The following is an 18749-nucleotide window of genomic DNA, read 5'->3' on the forward strand; positions in this document are numbered from 1 at the left end:
GAGGCTGGCCAGTCTCCAGCTGACATGCGTGTGCGTGCGTGTGTGAAGGGCTATTTCCCTCCGTGCGCGACCAGCATTCGTGCTCGACTATAATACTATCTGGAAGACTTTTTTAAACGAACGAGCGCAGAATCAGTGAATCTCTGTCACAATCTATCTAACCAGACGCGCACACCATAGCGTGGCTAATCTCTATTAAGCCCTCTCACTTTTCAACAATGAGTAGACGTTGGAATATAAAGATTCCTGCATTAGGCAGCCGTAACATACTGATGGACAGTAACTCTTCGGCAAGTATGAGCGCGACCTAACAAGAACTCTTCTAAGAACCTCCACCGCGTACACGAACAAACTCGCAGAACCGCCGTTGTGTAACCGAGTATACGTGATATCTTTTACGCGGCAGTGCATATATAGCTAAATTCAGGTCATATTACAGAGTGTCTATTGCCTGCAGTGAACAACTTCTGCTTCGATTGCTCGTCCTTCAACCGCAGTATCCGAGACACTTCAACCATCTGCAACACAGAACGAAATTGTGAATATACACATGTACTCACAGGCTCCAAAGAGTGTCCGATACACATTATAGCATTCAGCAAACTTGCGAGAAATTCTGTGTACATACCCACCACAGCCACAGTACACCCTATCTACAATCGAAATCTGCACTAATATCATATAAGATATAATCGCGGCACCACCATGATTCATGGACTGACTGCTGCTAACGTACGCTTAAGATTGTTCGAATCTCAACCAGCATATTCGCTCTTTCTAAAAATGCTGTAATTCAATCTGGCTAATACTATCTAGTTTCAGACATTGCTAGTTCTATTTGCAACGCCAAACCAACTGACCGAACGCTTCGATTCCTCTTACGAACGCTGTCCGCCCACTTATTAGCAATAACACAAGATATCAATAAAAACTTCGATTTTTGAAACGTTGAGGTGAAAATGTGCGTTTCAGAGATTACTCTTTTCTGCCAAGTTTCTTCAATACACTACAAATGTGAAAGAAGACAGCGGCAACACTTAGGTGTCAAATATGTCAGCAGAGTTCATGAGGGAGCAATTGAATTATTAAATGAATCGGTCATAACCCATGCATCCTCCGCCAGTAAGTTATACCTTGTCTCCCTCACTTTGTCTTTGTGGAAATGGGTAGATGGGTAGGTGTTAGCATGTGTCTGCGAGAGAGAGAGAATGAGACAGAAAGGCTTCTATAATAACTACGAGGATGATTACTGTTTCACAATGCAACACCAAACAAACTGCAATAAAGCTAACCGATGACTTGCGGTTCTGAGAGGTCTCACGGCGAGCAGGTGCGAAAGAACTGAACTAGCCACTCAACTAGTCTAGGTTGTTAGCACGCATATAAACTACTCGAAGCTATTTTGATCTCAGCCGTGTCAACGTAGCCTCGCCTCTGAGAACATTCGTTGCTCAGTTGAAGTGTTCCTGAACTTGACTACCGAGACGTAGGCAAAGTTGTTACGAAAATCCGAGATGTCGAGTCATACTCAGATGTCTTAATGAAGAGTGCTTAACACACACCTACACAGGGTCGGTAACTTAAACAGCTCAAAGAACTAAAAACAAACACAACAACAACAACAACAACAACAACAACAACAACAAAAAGCCACCACAAACAGACGCTTGCATTCAAATGGAGATGTGCACTCAAATTGTAATAGCAGCTGCCACAGTAATCGTCCCCTAGTTTTCACGAAAGCCTCCATTTTCTCTTTTTGTCAATCTTTCTCTAACCCCTACACACACACTTCGCTGAATCATTGTATGCAGGTACCCACACACGACTTACAGCTAACGCAACAATTAAACGAAAATGTGGAGATTAGGACCTCATTTCACAGACTACTGCAAGAAGCAAAGTCCCTACCTACCTGACCTAACCACTATAGTCCACGTATACAAAATAACGGAGTGTTTTCATACAGGACTGTACGCACGCTAGGACCAATACTAATCAGACTTGCATCCACCTACAAAGCAAACAAAGATAAAATTATTTTGGTCCCAGACAGTCACACGCAACAGAAACACGAGACCAAGACCAGCCACCAGAGAGGACAGCTGAATTTATGTGTCTGGCCAGCAATAATTGTGTTGTTACCAGGCAATAACTGGCATGTACGCCGGCGAAGCGTCTAGAATGCGTCCCTAGCTGGCAGTATCCAAGCTGTTCTCTTAATTTTACAGCATTTCATGTTGTCGCGTGAAACGATTCCTATTAGCACTGGCTGCCCTGTGAGATACCAGGTCAGGCAAAGACCGTTACCTACAATGAAAGCCTCATCACTTTTTTCTCCGTGTCGGAGGTCGTTCACCCTGACTGGAGAAGATGGGTCAGCTGTTACCGTTCAACAAAATTTTCTCCAGGAAGTTATTACCTCACATTCCTTTTTATTTCTTAATGTACCCATCTCCTCAAACACACATACCCGGGCACATGCGTAAACAAGAGAGAAAGTGATAGGGAAGAGATAATGTACGCTCGCGCGTGGTGTGTGCGTGTTGTTATGAGTGTTTTAGAGTGAGTGGATGAGTGAATATGTGACAGAAGGAACGAGGGCATTTCTCAGTTTGACCTCATTTCGAAAGTATATAAAGCCAGGAAAAACCTGACCACGAAACAAACCGACAGTTTGTACCGCGTGCTCCCTGACCAAAACATCCTCTTGGCGGTGCCCAGTCCTACGAGTCCAGCAACTCTCGAGTACAGCGGTAGGGCAGGCTGGGCATCTGAGGTCAAAAAGCTAATCTCCCAGAGCGAGTTTACCTGTAATCAAAATGTCATTCTGATAATCAAGCATGGCAAGCTGCATACCCGGGCTGCTGAGATACGGGGTAGATTCAGGCGGCAAGAATGTCGTGGGAGACCTGCAGGGTGTCCTAATGTTTTCTCTCCTCTCTGTCAGTTCCCACGAACGCAAAGAGGCATGAAAACTTTTGTTTTAATTTAAAGGCTGGTAAAGACCTCCGGAACTTTCTCTCCCCTCCCCTCTAACTCTTTTAGGCTGTATTAACAGCATTCATCTTTATTTCAAGATCGACATTTGCCCTGGTTTTCCTTCATGGTTTATTTTATAGAGAATAATGATTGTGAATACTATTAAGAGTCGGCACGTTTACGTCTTCTGAAAAAAGATCAAAAGAAAAATTCTCCAAGGCGGATGTACATATAGCCTTTGTTGCTGATCCATAAGCGATCTTATGGACCATCGAAATAGCATGACTTGTACATAATGTATATGTGAGTCTTTCCCCATCTTGGAGAGGTGTCTGTAAGGATGGTGGGCAATGGTGCCGTACCTCGAACAGATCTTAGGGGTGACCCTCCATGTCTGAAGATCGTTTCTCTGAGTGTGTAGCATGCTAATGTTGATGTTTGCAAATGGCATGGCGATGATTCGAGTAGTTGGGTGTTTTCAAGTTTTAGCGCATGAAGACGTTATTTCTGGCCTACCCTTTACGGCAGGTAGACAAACAAACGAAAAAAGGAAAAACCTGCCACACTGCTGCACGATGGGGACGGGGGAGGCAGTCATGGATGGCGCCAGGTGAGTGCATGAGCCTTTCTAGAATCTTATCAATATGCGTGAGCAGCAAGCACAAACTTTAATACTAAAATGATGACAGCTCAAATTGTTGTGCTATTCATTCATTGACTGGTACTAGTTGATGAAAGGTTCCGCTGGTACTTAGAAAGAGGATGTACAGAAATAATATATTAATGTGAAATGTAGGACAGGATATTTCATAATGCCGTTATTCTTTCAAGATATGTATCATGCTTTATTGCACTTCATGTTGTTCGGCGGCAGAATGCATAAGAACTGTAATAGCCTTTGAAGCCAGCATATAAAACAAATAAAAGTCAAACACACACAAAACAAATACCCTCCTCTCGCATGCGCTTTATGTTAGTTGATATATATATGTTCGCAGACATCCTCATATTTCGCTTACACAAGTCGCGTCCAACGCGTCTAAGGAGGATCAAACTCCATCGTTATCCACTTCTGTTCCTCCAGGTTTCCCCACAAACACACCAATCGAATCCCATAACGACTTTTCGATCCGTTTTGAATACTTTGGTGCAGAGCATGTTTTAATTTTGTTTTAATTATATTTTATTTATTTTAATTTATTTAAAAACATTTTGGAGAGGCAAACGCAGAGAACGGGGATGGCAGTATGCAGAAACAAAATTGTTACATAAAAACTTTAGAATAACCTAAGTATTCTTTTCGTTTTCATCTCCTCTTTTTTGTCACAAGTCTGTCGACGTGTCTGTGAAAACAAGCAGTTACCTTCTAAATGCAGTACCTGAACTGCCACACTACTCGACTATTTACCTAATGTCTTGTACAGGCGAGGGCAAACATATTTGTCAAGAGTTGATGGGGAACTTTACCGTAGATCATGCTAGACTGTTAGGTTAGCACGCATGCTCACTCTCCTTACTGTAACCCATCTTCCTTTTTTTGTCGATTAAAATCCTTCTGCTTGCCAAACAAATTCGAGCTTTTGCTGAATCCTGCTACTTTTGTTCTCATTAAAAAAAATCGTTTTGTTGGATGTAGGAAGAAAAAAAATGGAGAGAATCGTTGCGGCGAGCAAGGACGAGAGGACGGGAAAACTGAACGTTTAATTGTGAGTGGACGATATTTCTTGTGTTATTTGAAGTGAAGAGCCATTGCCGGGACAGTGTACTTAAACTGGTCTACAGAGGACCTAAGTAACGCTTTGCGTTTGTGGTGGCGATATTTGAAATGAAGAGCCATTGGCGAGACATTGTGTCTAAGAATATTTATAGAGGAACTGAAGAACACTTTACTTTACAGTCTCAGTTTGTGTTATTTCAACGTATTAACTTGAAAAGTTTGAGAGTCGCTAGCTTTATTTTGTGGACCTCAGTACTGGAAATTCCCTTCCTATGTCCCTCTGCTCTGTTTCTTTAGTTCCACATCTGAAGTGTAAAAACATGTTCTTGAGGCTTGTCTTTGCTGATCATTCCTGGATCTTAAAGTGTCGTTGTATTCTTGAATTTTCTTTGTTCAGAACAAATTGATAAAATGATTTTTTGATTCTCCGTGTAGCTGAGACCTACATTATATCAAAGACTCTTTCATTTGTCTTAAAACAGTTTAGTTTTCATTGCTTAAACATCGTCAGCCTTAGGGTCTAGCACGTGGTGGACATAAGCATGCGTGACGAGAGGGGGGACAGGGGGTTCTGGTGTACAAGGGGGCAATATTTTTTCGTAGATTACAAGACATGAGAGGGATCGAGAACAGATGAACTGACAGGGAGATGCAATGGCATGGTGGGGCCACTTTTGGATGAAGTGAGCATCACGGGATGCACAGTTTTATCTTAGTACCAGAGTACCAGATCACATATTAAAGCGATATTGTTATATATTATGTTCAAACTTCTATGTGTGTTTTTAGTAATGGCTTTTTGTTTTAAACTTTTTTTCAAATACTTGGGCCATGACTCCTCTCGCAAGAATTCACCGAAGGTGGTCAGTACAAGAAGTTTACATTTCGAGTGTTGTGAAACATTTCCGCATGCCCGAGCACACGTAGGTTGAGCTCAGAGTTGAAGAGGCTCTCGACTACACCAGGGCAACACACACACGGTTGGCTGTGGGACAAGCAGTTCAGACACCTCATACTCGATCCAGTTAAACCACTGATAATTTTGCTCGATCCTGACAATGAATGCTCCGGATTTCTAACCTAGCATTTATCTAGTGAGCCTCGCCAATGGAATTTCAAAAAAAGGTACCTAGTTCAAGATTTCTAAGCCCTCATCTTACAAATCGAACACCTACCACGGCAAGCACGTGAAAAATGAAAGCGGCAGCCGGCTTGGGGGGGCAAGGGTCAGGCAAGCCTTTGATCAATCGCTGCTGTCTATTCATCCACTTTGACAAGACCCAACCGTAAATAACGGCTCACCTGACGACGGCCAGAAAGACCTCGTCGCCAGAAGGACCGTAGAACACGTCACTACGTGATGACGTCACGTCGCTACGCGAGGACCGAGTTCTTGCTCACCGTCTGCGGTGCTCACGCCTTTCTATGGGCACTCGGACTGTTTAGAAGACAGTCTCCTCAGAAATCGAAATTATGCAGGTTATCTTGTCTTACAAAGGAATTTAACCGGTAAGAATTAAAAATATCGTCTTTTTAAAGGAGCCTTGCTTTTCTTCTTCCAGTGAAATTTTATTTTTATTTTTTATTTGACTAACAGGATACAGTTTAGAGAGATCAGGTTAAGAGGTTGTTGGTTTTTTTGTGTGAGAGATTTTACTTACCTCTGAGCCACCGTGCTGCCCTCTATTCCTGATAAGATTTTTTCGATCAACACCTCGTGTGAACAACAAATCTACCCGGCTTAGTAGCAGGAACGCTAATCGTCATTATAGTAGTCTCTGGGCACACTCTTGACAATTTTTTTCTCGTTAAACATATCGGGAGGGTGATAAATGGTGCCGCGGACGTTCACACTGGTGTGGGGCCTGCAGCCATAGCAGCGACTACTGTGGACTGCCAGGCTTCAGTGGGTGTTAAAAGTTATGAGTCAACGCCCAGCTGTCTTTTACATCGAGGTGTTAGCTCTAAATTGAGATATGAAGGTGAAAAAAAAAAAGTGTAATGCCTATGTCGGGGATGATGATATAGTTCAAGAACCTTCATTTTCAATACGTTACTTCCTTCAGCAAGTTAAGATGAAACCACTGGCTTATGACAGGAAGATGAATAATATTTAATTCAGTTCAGGTATCACCATCTTGTTATCCTCCTTTCAAATTTTCTATAATTTATCTCTTCCGCACCTTCGTTGAGACATTTTTTTTCCTGAACCCATCTGAATTTTATTTGCGTACTTGGTCTATGAGTGTCATGAAGTTATTTTAATTCTTTTAACGGTTTTATAAAATGATAAAATACATTGTGTTCTAACTAATAAATTTGTTATCCTCTTTGGTTTTAGTTAATTAAGAAATTTTTGTCTTAATGTTGTCATCATATCTTGGAGATCGGTTTTCTGCGACCATGTCTCTCGTGACAACTGTCTTCTAATCTCCACATCTTTTAAATTATGTATTACTTTGAAGGCAGGTCTACTGGCTTTTAATTTACGTTTTCCACCAGGTAGGTCTATGTCTACACGTAACGTCTTTTGCTACGTCAGTACATATTGTGATGACGCTCAAACACACCTGACCCTAACTAAACCTAATTAACAAATTAACTATAACCTTAGCTCTCAAACCTCGGCGCTAACTTATGCAGTAATCATAGATGTGCACTTCTCTATGTAAAGAATAATAATAATAATAATAATAATAATAATAAAAATAAAATAAAATAAAAATAAAATAATAATAATAAAAAAACGTGAAAGCTATTCAGACCAAACAAACACTCATATAAATACACAAGAAATACTGTTTTTGGGACTGCACTATTTTGGTTACACATATAATTAAATACAACTGTACAGTCATATAATTACGGGGAAGACTCCAAACTGTGAGAAAAGTATTGTACGGGTTCAAGAAAAAGTCAGAAATCCTGAGATGGCTGCCAAGAAAAACGAGAAAATGGCGGGTGCAACCTCAGCCTCATCGACTGATGTGATGAACTGAAGTTTTCTGTCACACGCTGCTACAATCATGTCTTGAGATGACAGCTGCCACGCAATACAATAATTTAAAAAAAAGCCATTTTTTGTATTCACCACAACCACTCACTCTGGCTATGTCGAACATTTTAAAATATTATAAAAGGTTATCTGTTATTTCTTGGGCTGAAAAAAATTAGAAAGCAAAAGTTGGTTGATGTTATTATGCTTATTATACACGACCGCAGTTGTAGTTGCAAAGAGTAGGCTGAAGAGAACTATCGGGGGAATTATCAGAACTTATTTGAACACATAACATTAAAAGAAAAAAGTTATTTTTTTTAAAGAATTAAAAAATCATGGTTCAAAATAAAATATTTAACATTTCGATGTTAGATAACCAAGGTAAGGATCTTGAACCAATGGAAAGAAAGTCTTTACTTCCAAAGAAGCCCCTAGTATTTGTAGAGTGGTGAGAAAGGACCTGTTTGCCTATTTCTGTTTGTCGAGTCAGTGAGGACACGACAGCCGCCGTGATATGACAATGTTTACTTGATCACAACTAGAGGCGCCGGCAGTTTGTTCTGTCGTAACCTCGGGGTCATCGTTGACTTCTTCTCTCCCGTTCCCCTAACAAAACAAAGTAGAAAAAAAGGGGCAGGACGTGTAATGCTGGATAGGAAAATCTGGCAAGTTGAACTCTTAAGTAGCGTCATTGCGGGTACCCGGTTGTCGAGATAGGGTGGCAATGCAATGCCAGGCGCTGTCTGCACCACGCTGATATCGCTTGAAGTAACGATGTTTACTTTGAAGGTCCGAGAGATTACCGGTGGATTACTTTGCATACGAACATGTTTGCCTTTTCATTTCGTTGATTTCAAGCTGGCCCACCCCATGCATACCTCGGCAGGAATGTGGGGGGCGCTGACGTGTGACTTCACGACTGAACGTTATATTAAAACTGTCACACGAATAAAGATGGATCATCTTTTCTGCTTCTCGGGGTGCATGCGACCTCGTCGACCGATTCTAATGGAACACACTACATTCTGTGCATTCAAAAAGAAAGGACCAGTACTTATTTAAAGCTACATTTTTTTTTGGTGGCGCTCAGACAGTCGGGTGGTGGTGGAGGGTCTGGTGCCAGCCATTAGCTTTTTGTTTATAAATATACTTAGTTTCGCGCTGTAACTAAGAAGAGGTCACACAAGAGCGTAGGATGTGATGGAATGTGGAATATAGACATCATATATTGAAATCTTGTCGATGACCTAGCACAGATGAATAGAATGTACCTTACAGTTTTTTATTCTGGACACAATTTTTGAAAGGGACTGAACCCCCTGCACTCTTGGATACACACATAACATGTGAATCAGTCTTTTACATCGTTTTCCATACCACTATGTTTTTCTTTTGACATGAAAGACATGTTTCCGACACAGCCTGAGATCGGTTATTCCTCTGCTAGTAACCCAATAGCGGGCGTTACACAGAACACAAAGGGGAGGGCACACGAAAAAATATTTTCCATCAGGAAGCTCGCAGCTTAAAGCTGACTCTTGAAAGTATGGGCAAACTAGAAGAAATCCCATATGTGACCAACAATCACGCGCATCTGAAATGCAAACCCTTGCCCCAAGTACCCCAGCTGACAAACCAGCCATCCTGAGTACCTCCCTCACCAGTGTGACGTATGGAGGAGACTAAGAAGGAGATGACAGAGAGTTGTATGTCTCACCTGTGCAGACATGTCAACCCACGACAGTTATTAAACATATTTTTTTATAAGTTTCCTTTACTTCGGAGTTTATCAAAGGGAAGGCCATTCTTCACAAGGCAAATATGAACAAGCATATGGTCACATGGTTGTGTCATATTTGTCATGTTAAAAGGGGAATTTAAGATGTAAACATCAGACGACAATGGACGGCTAGAAGGTTGAATAAGAGAAAGAAAAAGCACCTGCTGATTATTGTTTCCAACTGTCATCTTTGCTGAGTTCAAGATCACTGCAGTGACATCCAAATGTCTACGGATATCCTAGTTAATGTGTGGGCCTAGCTCATTGGCTTTAGTCTTGACACACACACACAGATGCATGTGCACACCCACGCACACATGAATGCACTCACATACACGCACTCACAGATGCACGTGCGCCCACACACACTCACAGGACAACAGTGGACAAAACCAAATATGAACAAGAACATGTATTTTGTATTCGAATAGGTCAAATTTGAGGGCAAAGCAATAGTACACGCTAAGAATTGTTAAAGACATCTTCTAAGGGTGTGCAGACGGGAATGTCAAGACCAATAAAAAAAAAAAAAAACCAAACAAACAAAGTATTGGCTGTATGTTTTATTGACGAGAAATATGTATCTATCAGAAGATAACCCCCCTAAACCACTGCGTTTAATGAGGATCGTAGTCGGAGATGGGATATACAATAACAATCGTTTTATTTTCGCCCGCGAAACAAATAAACGACTTTCGCACAATCGTGTTTTTGTCGTAAGAAATGACTAATAAAATTGTAGTAAAATTTTAAATCCATAGAAAATTTGCGTGCCACACTGCCTCTGTACAAAAGAATACATGCAATGTTGTGATCAGCAGGGTTGTTTCGCTGATCAAGGGGTTGTTTATCTTCGTTTATGTTCATAAAATAATACGTCCTGTCTTCATAATGAACATATATATATATTTAAAAATATTGTCTGCATGTCTTTCTCCAACAAAAGCAGTTCTTCCAACGCATGAAGCATGGATCCACCGTGTAGGGGGACACACTCAGAGTTTATCAATGGCATCGTCAGTGTGAGCTCGGAACAGGTCGTCGCTGATGCGTAAGTTAATATTTTCCAGACCTGTGTTGACTGGTCCGTGATTCTCTGCTACACTGTCCGGGGTCGTACAGGAAGCCCGGGATGTATAAAAAAGGATGTCCGCGTATAATAACTTTTCGACGAAGCGCTGGAACCTTAAAAAGCGCGATCTCTCCTTCTTCGAAATGAGCAATATGTCTCTGTATTTGCTCGAGCAACATCTCATCTGAAACTAGATAAATTAGTCCAAGAGTAGGTAGATAAGACATCGCATGAATATTTGGATGTGTTTATATTTAGTTATATATATATATGAGAGAGTGTGTGTATGGGTGTGTATCATGATTTAACGGGAAAATAACTTTTGAGCGTAAAAGCAAAAGACAACAGACAACAATGTGGGTCGGACAAAGAATCTCCGACACTGGACAGTAGTTTTTAACACTTTGGCTATTTTTGTAGAAGTATCGAAGCTTCTTTGTTGTTGTATATGTAGTTTACACTTTCCTTTTCACAGCCACTCCTCACTCTTTATAACCAAACCTGTCTACGGACTCACTTCTGAGACCTCTTCGCCGTCTGCTCATCGAGTGGATGTCAAAGTCCTCAGGTTTAATTTGATTGGAGCTTATGATAAAATCCAGTAATCTATCGTCGGGTTCTTCTTTATTAATCGCTGCAAAAGTGTTGAACGCCCGGTAAAGGTCATCCTCTGCAGCAAAATGTCCCCCAGGGGGTGGAAATTCATATGACCTGTCGCTGAAAGTCGGATCGTATCTTTTCGAAAACATAGATCGAGATGCTTTTCCTCGATCAGCTTTACGCTGCTTTAAAGTGTACTTCTTCTTCTTCTTCTCCTCAGCTTGGGATGAAACGTTGCTGCTACTGAGGTCTGTGAACTCAGGACTCGTCTTCTTCATCCCGTCTGTGAACAACGGCGTTTCGTCGGAATCCGAAAGCTTTTTAACGATGCTTTCATCATCTGTGTCGGACTGGACAAGGTTCAGACTAGAAGACCTTAAATCTTGCTTTCTCCTGACTGAACTCCTTTCAGGCAAAGGTTTGTGTGCTCTTTCCAGCCAGAAGTCTGCTGATCCGTTAGTGCCAAACAGCTTGTCTAAATAACTAAATAGATCATTTTTGTCTTGGTTTTTGTCCAATGTTGAAATCAAAGCGCTTTTTCGCCTATTATGTTGGACTGTAGGCAATTTACTGATATACAATTGATCATATAGATTTTTCTTAAAATTCTGGGCATTATCTAAGCGGTTCCATTCATCGTTATTGTTTTTCTTTGGTAAACTGGTTTTCTTTTCCTGACTGACTCCTGTTGCTGCTGTCCTTGTTGTACTTTGACTATTAGTCTCTGGATAGAGAGGGATTTCAACCAGTGTAAAATTACTAAATAGATAAAGTCGTGATTTGTGAGTTCTGTTTCTCTTGTCCACAGACGCATTGTCCTCGCTACCACTGTCTTGGAGGGTTCCTGGAAAAAGATACAGTAGTCCCATATCTCGTTTTCTTTTCCTTTTATGATTTCGTCTCGTGGTGGCTTCATCTAGTCTCAGTGTTGATGCGTTGCTTGCCTTGTCCTGAAGATGAATCGTTTCTCCCTTGTCTGTCTGTAAAGTAGTCAAAAGATTGCTAGGTCTTTGCTGAACAACTTTATTATTTCCCGATAGAGTTTTCAGAAGATACGAAGACACAGCCTCTGAATTTGATCTTTCAAAAGTTCTTTTCACAATTTCATTGTTCTCGAGGCTTTTTGTCATCTGTATCCTTGATGGATTTTCATCGATGAATTCCTTAATTTTCGCAACGCCATGTTTTGCCGAAGAAGACTCGGTACTTTGACGAAGATCCCTGGAGGCACTTGTTTGGTTGTCAGGCTCGGAAGCATCTCCGCTGCTGTGAGTTGTTTGGTGATATTGCTCTGCAGGGCTTTGGAAGATGGAGAAACAAATTGCGAGTTGCAGGATAAGACTCATACAAAACACAGGCAGTAGTGTGCATACTAGCTTCAGCGCCATTTTGTTTGACCTTCCGACAACTTCGACAAATGACGTCATTTCATTTGCGTCATTTATTCGTCGTCACCATTTCTCTCTTGCGTCATTATTTTGTCGAGATAGAGTTATAGGTCTTGGCTTAGATAGAGTTATAGACCTTTGTTAGAACTCAAGACACCAAAGAGTTGTGTGACTTTATCGTGTTATGAAAGCAATAATGATAATGATGAAGACAAGTTTTACAACCCCTACTCATCTGGTTTTTAAAAATATTCATTCGAGAAAAGGGAGAAAATTCATTCCTTGCGGTAAGGGACAATCGAAACTCTTTGAAATCATGCGGCCATTGCCTCGGAAAAGAAAATGATTTTGGTTAGATGGATGACGTGGCTGCGCGGCAAAATGCAAGCTATCAAGATAGCCAGCTTAATTAGAAAGCTAGACAGAAAAAGAAAAATGATGGGACGCCATGTTGAATGATTAAAAATACGGAGATGCTTCTAGATAGCCAGTAGTAAAAGGGGAGGAGGCACCGCCAAAAAAAAAAAAAATTTATTGGCGCAGCTGTTCTTCCTCCACTTTTTGTGTTTTTCCGTTAGAAGCTACGATGAGTTTCACACTCTGCGGCGTCTCATTCAGATAACAGCAGCAACAGGCATCTGATGCTTCACAGATATGTCAGGACTTGTAGTGAACGGAAAGCCCATCGCACTACTGCAGTATCACAGCAAAAGTCTTCTCTGAAGCTGAGCAGCATTCATCCTTTGCTTTCTGTATCACTCTCCTCCCCGACTAGGGGTACGTCGTAAGCTATATGTTATAGCTATATATAAGCTGAAACGTACAAAATCCATGCTAGCTCTATGATCGAAACAACAACAACAACAACAACAACAACAACAGGAACAACAACAACAATGAATAAAAGGATCCTGGAGAAATGGAAGGAAAACAATATATATATTTTTTATCTCAGCGGAGCAAAGCATATAAATGTCTTCAATTCTTAACGACCTATGTAACCCCATCCTACTAATCATCTTGTTTATTTTTCTTTAAGGATGGGGTGGGCAGTTGATGAGGGAAACATAATAGGATACAGCCAGCAGTGATGTTTAGTTTGTAACCAAGTACTTCTCGTGAGCCAGCATGAAGATGAGGACGGCGGGAGGAGGGGAGAAACAATATTTTCGACGAAACCGAAAAACTTCCCACAGCTCAGGTTGATGAAAAGCTTATCGGGTAGCTGACGACTCGAGGTGTAGTGTAATGGTGTCTGTTCACTTGTGTTTCGCTCGAGTTTCAGTGGCAAATACCTGATCGAGTTTCCCACCATCGAGCTTGAATGACGGTCCCGAGGTTGGGGGTCTGTTGAGATCGGGAACATTGGAGGACAGCGACAGTGACAGATGTTTCGTCAACAACGGAGCAGTTGAGGATGTGGTGGTGGAAGCAAGCAGCTCAGTTTTAAATCATCTAGAAAACCATTAGAGCTGTGGCAGACATTTGTCTTGTCTAACATTGTGGCATTTTGTATGTCATCAAACAGAAGTGAAATGATGAGAAAGAGCGATGTTTTGATTGATTACGCTAAGCTAGCTCAGGAATCTTCACAATTTTTGCCTCAACAATGGTCTCCAGGTTAGGAAATGGAACTATAAAAAATTCCCATATAAGTATATCAATACTTGGTTTTTAAAAAAACTTCTGAACTTCACAAGAAGACATAAAAGACGAGACAAAACCCTTGTCAAGATTCAGAGGGCAGGAGGAGGGCATGCGCATGTAAAGGCTGTTGCATGCAAATCATGTTTGTTTGTGTATATGTACACGTATGCATGGCTGGAGAGACAACTTGAAATCAGATCCCACTGATCCGGTTTAGCATGCCACGGCGGTGGTGAAGGAAGCGAAATGAAGTCATCGCCGTAAACAGATGATTACATAAGTGCAAAAACATGGCGCACGTGCGGTGTGAGTGCTACATCCATATCCGGCCTCACAGACACTTTTCCACTTCTGTGATAGATACCACAACCCTGTGTGCAGCAGTTTCTCGTCAGTCGCTCTTCCCCATCTGTTCTCTCTTACAACTTCAAGTATAATTTGTCCACACTTTCTCTAACGCATTATGATGAAAACCAGTTAAGGTGTTATGTAGTAGACGAGTACTTTTAAATTAAGAATAAAAATGAAAACAAGCAGCAATAGGACGTAAATAATGCTGTAGCTTATATTATTTTCAAGTGCATGAAAAAACGGAAAATAAAATCACTATGACAGACGGACGGACGGACGGACGGACGGACAACATATGTCCAAAAAAAATGTAGGTGGAAGTTAATTTCTGTCCATCGCAGGTGTTAGCTTCTCGCCGGCATGTAGAGAAGACGAAGAGCGTGGCTGAGGCTGGCAATCACACCTCAGGTGAGTGTGGCGCAGGTGCTAAAAATGCGGAAGCTACCTCGCAGACTACATGGCTGCTGAAACAATTACAGTCGCCTTGTGCCTCCACTTTTGTTCTCAGTGAGTCTGATTAATGCTTTCTTCTCTGCTCCTCTGTTCGTTTAAGCACCCTAAAGAAAGACCAAGAATGAAAGGTGCGGAGGTTTTCACGGGGTTCACTGTTGTGGCCGATGGAAGATGTGAAATACAACAGTTTTGTTATTTTGTTATTATTGTTTTACTTCGTTTTAGAGCAACATTTCCCATGACAGTTTAGCAGACGAACATCTGTTGCTGAAATTAATTTCTCACTCAAATCCAAACTAACAAATATTGATGTAGGTAGACTAAGAGTATAAACTAGCGTTTTATGAATCATCTTTTATTAAAAGCTTGGCCTCCACGCATTTTTAGAACCTGGGTTTGGTTAGTGTGTACATCTCTCTCTCTCTCTCACACACACACACAATGTAGAAGGATGCATGGACAAATAAGAGTAAATGAATCTTTTCCTCTCAGGATATGTTTTCATCGCTCTTGCGTTACTATTTCTTTTATGTCCTCGTCTGCGCATGCGTTGTAGTAATGGTGTGCGCGTATGCGTGTGTGGGAGTCTGCTTCCATTTTCTGGCTTTTTTCCTCCATCGTCTGTTAAACATTCCTGAAGCTCATGAAATTTTATGTTTGAGTAACGTAAACTTTTTTTTTGGAAAGTACCGTTTATTTTTATAGATTTTTTTTACCCTTGCAACTTCGATTTCTTATATTTCGTTCTTTGTCATTTTATAGTTTCTTCAGTGAATACGTATTGTATTATTTACTTCAAAGCAGAGATTGCAATCTGTCTTGGTCGTGATGCTGCTCATTAAAAGTTACCCATTATTATTATTTTTTTAAGGTTGCCATGCTACACAACCAAATAAGAAAGTGATATGAATTTTATAGCTCTTGCTTCATATTTTGTAAAAATCCAGTAATCTCTGACTTCTCATTGCGCATGAAGTATTTTTATTTATTTATTTTTTTTAGTAGATGTAGTTTGCCGTATATTTCTTTTATTTCATACAGACACTAAAATACACTCCTCACACTCTTCTTCTCCACAACCACCTATCTCCAAGCACGCACACACACACATGTACACACACGCGAGCTGCTCAGGTACACAACGAGCACAGGAGGAGATGGCGATGAGGAATTCATGTGAAATAAATGCGCCTTCAGGCCTGACGCCGTTTTGGCTAAAAATGTCGGCTTGAATAGATGGCTTACTTCCCTTTAGCTCTGACCTCACAACATGGGGTGTCATATTCATCTCCATTCCATCTGTAACATTCTAAAGCTCTTCATGTCTCTTTTTAATCTTTAATACTTTTTTAATTTATCAGATGCATCTTTACGATCGGACATTTTGTTGGAGCGGCACTGATGGTCTGAACATTGGGAAATGTTATTGTTTTCTGTTTTGTTTGTTCCTATCACTTGTTTTTTTAACACTTGTCAAGAATATTGCACGCGAAGAGTACAAGTATTTTTTTTTCTTTAGTCTGCTCGAGATGAGCATTATGGTTAATTCATTTCTCAAGAGTTAAACATAGCATATTAATGGAATTAGGTGTTATTCCTATTGTTAGTCCCTTCTTTTCAAAGTCTCCTCAAGTTTAAATAAAAACACAACGCCCTATTATTTTACTTCGCTTAGCTCTGTAAAGGTTGTGAGCGTACGAAAATGTTTTTTCCCACAAAGTTTCCTAAACTTAGGCAATCCATCATTCACGTGAGACGCTCATATCAATGTATACTTATGTCACGATGAATTGTTCGCATCGTAGATGTATCGTTGAGCGATGATAGCGATACCATCCGCTACCGGGAGTCCGGCATGCATGTGTTGGGGTGACAGATGTCTCAGTAAGGTAGACGAGGGCCAGGAAACATTTCTTTTCAGTCCTTCGGTCAAGCCAAGAAAGGATTTCTTTTCAGCAGCACGTCGGGGCTAAAGCCTCGGAGGTGGCATGTAAAGAATGGCTGCCCTGTACTGGATGAGCCGGCGGTTCGCCCATCCCTGCCCTCCTCCCCCACTTCTTTGAAGGTGTCGTCTGTTGTCACAAGCAACGTACACAATTTACGCACACGTGTAGCCCATTCCGATGACCTAGCATGCTTTTGTCAAGCGGACGGAACCTGCGAAAACTCATTAGGTCCCAGAAAGGCCATCTGGTCGAAGACCGTGGTCAAGACCTCTGAACATTGCTGGACAGATAACTATAGGGACTGTTTACTGCCCTTTGACACGCCTCCTGCACCATTTTACTTTGAGTAGACTTTCTGGTAGTGAAGATATGAGAAAAGAATGTAAAGAAGCATAAAGTCACTGAAAAGTGGTTTAGAGTGGTAGTTAAACAAATTTTTAGGAATAGAAAATGGTCAGGGTTTTGTTAAACAAGTTTCACACAACACGAATAGCCAGGCGGTAGCTTAATCAGGGTCTTAAAAACAGTGGAGACTTTTCGATGTTCCCCATATCCCCTACAGCCAGCGAGAGAGAGAGAGGGAGATAGGGAGGAATGTTGCAGTTAATCAGTCTAAAGCCTTAGCCGGATACGACTTAGCAAAAAGGCAGTCTTCTGTTTCTTACTACGGGTACCACTTGCTGTTGCTGTCTGACGTTTGCAGCTACCCCGGTGAGAAGATAACTATATACGCTGCAGGACACTTAAAACAATTCTAGACATGTACCTCTGTTTATTTTAAACTAAACGATGTTGGATAAGGGTGATCGACACAAACCATTTCTGTACGCATGACAGCACTGTTGAGCCAGCAATCCTTGTTTACAAACAACACTCCTCCCATCTCTTCTCGCTGGCGCTGAAACAGCAGGTCTATGACCGAGCTTTTAAACTCCACGTGGTCTGTGGATACAGTCAAGGTAGACTGGAAAAGCGACAGGTAGAAGTACAGTTATAAGACGTAGTGGCACCATGGGATATACAACTGTTTATAGAAAGTGTGTGCGAGTTTGTTTTTGGAACACCTGGGGAATGGACATCAATATCTGAAGAAAAAAGATTTTTGTTTACAATACATAATGTTCTTGCTTGCAATACTTTTTCCATTCCATAATGTCTTACATTTTAATATGTGCTGCAAAATTCTTAACAACTGGTATATATTTCTAATTGTTTTATTCGATCTCCTTTTAATTACTCTGTATAAAACAATATTAAATATGCAGAAGACTTTTTGACATTTAAAAATATTATTTTTACATATGAAGGACTTTTTAATATGTGTAGAAAGGTTGTGGGACAGACACTGTAGATGGCATTCCTGTCAAAAACCCTCAACGGAACAGAAGCAGCCAAAATAAACATTTGTTTGTCTTTTCAAATCTTTGTCCCTGCACTCCGTCTGGTAATTACAACAATGGACAATAGTAACCACCGGAAAACCCTGAACATATTCGGGTTGGAGGAAGGGGATAGAAATGCTTTAGGAAAGCACAGAAGAGAAGACACCGTCTGAAGGGATGGATATTATGGGAGGGAGAGGCGTGATTAGCCTTAAATTATAGTTTGCGGGCCTCGTCCTTTATAGCCACAGAACAAAGTCTCATGCGTGTAGAAGGCTGTGGTACAGGAGGGTTTGTCCTACTTTGCTTCTTGCCACGTTTTCCTTTTTGCTTCATTCTTCACTGTTTTGTCTTCCTGGCTCTGTGTCACTATAAAAGCAAAACATGGCTTTGTCTGCAGTCATAGGGGACTGAAACCGCAAAGATTAGTGTC

The 18749-nt window shown here is 41.1% G+C and overlaps 1 protein-coding gene across 1 annotated transcript; it reads right to left on the reverse strand.

The window, feature by feature from the left end:
• Positions 1-10033: 10033 nt before the first annotated feature.
• Positions 10034-12578, reverse strand: LOC112560827. Its single transcript, XM_025232892.1, has 2 exons — positions 11067-12578; positions 10034-10739 (listed from the first exon to the last, which is right to left on the reverse strand). Exons 1-2 carry the CDS (start codon positions 12574-12576, stop codon positions 10534-10536), a joined length of 1716 nt encoding a protein of 571 aa, XP_025088677.1. The 5' UTR covers positions 12577-12578; the 3' UTR covers positions 10034-10533.
• Positions 12579-18749: the final 6171 nt, after the last annotated feature.

The sequence above is a fragment of the Pomacea canaliculata genome, linkage group LG3 (genome assembly GCF_003073045.1).
Source record: "Pomacea canaliculata isolate SZHN2017 linkage group LG3, ASM307304v1, whole genome shotgun sequence".
NCBI lineage: Eukaryota > Metazoa > Mollusca > Gastropoda > Architaenioglossa > Ampullariidae > Pomacea > Pomacea canaliculata.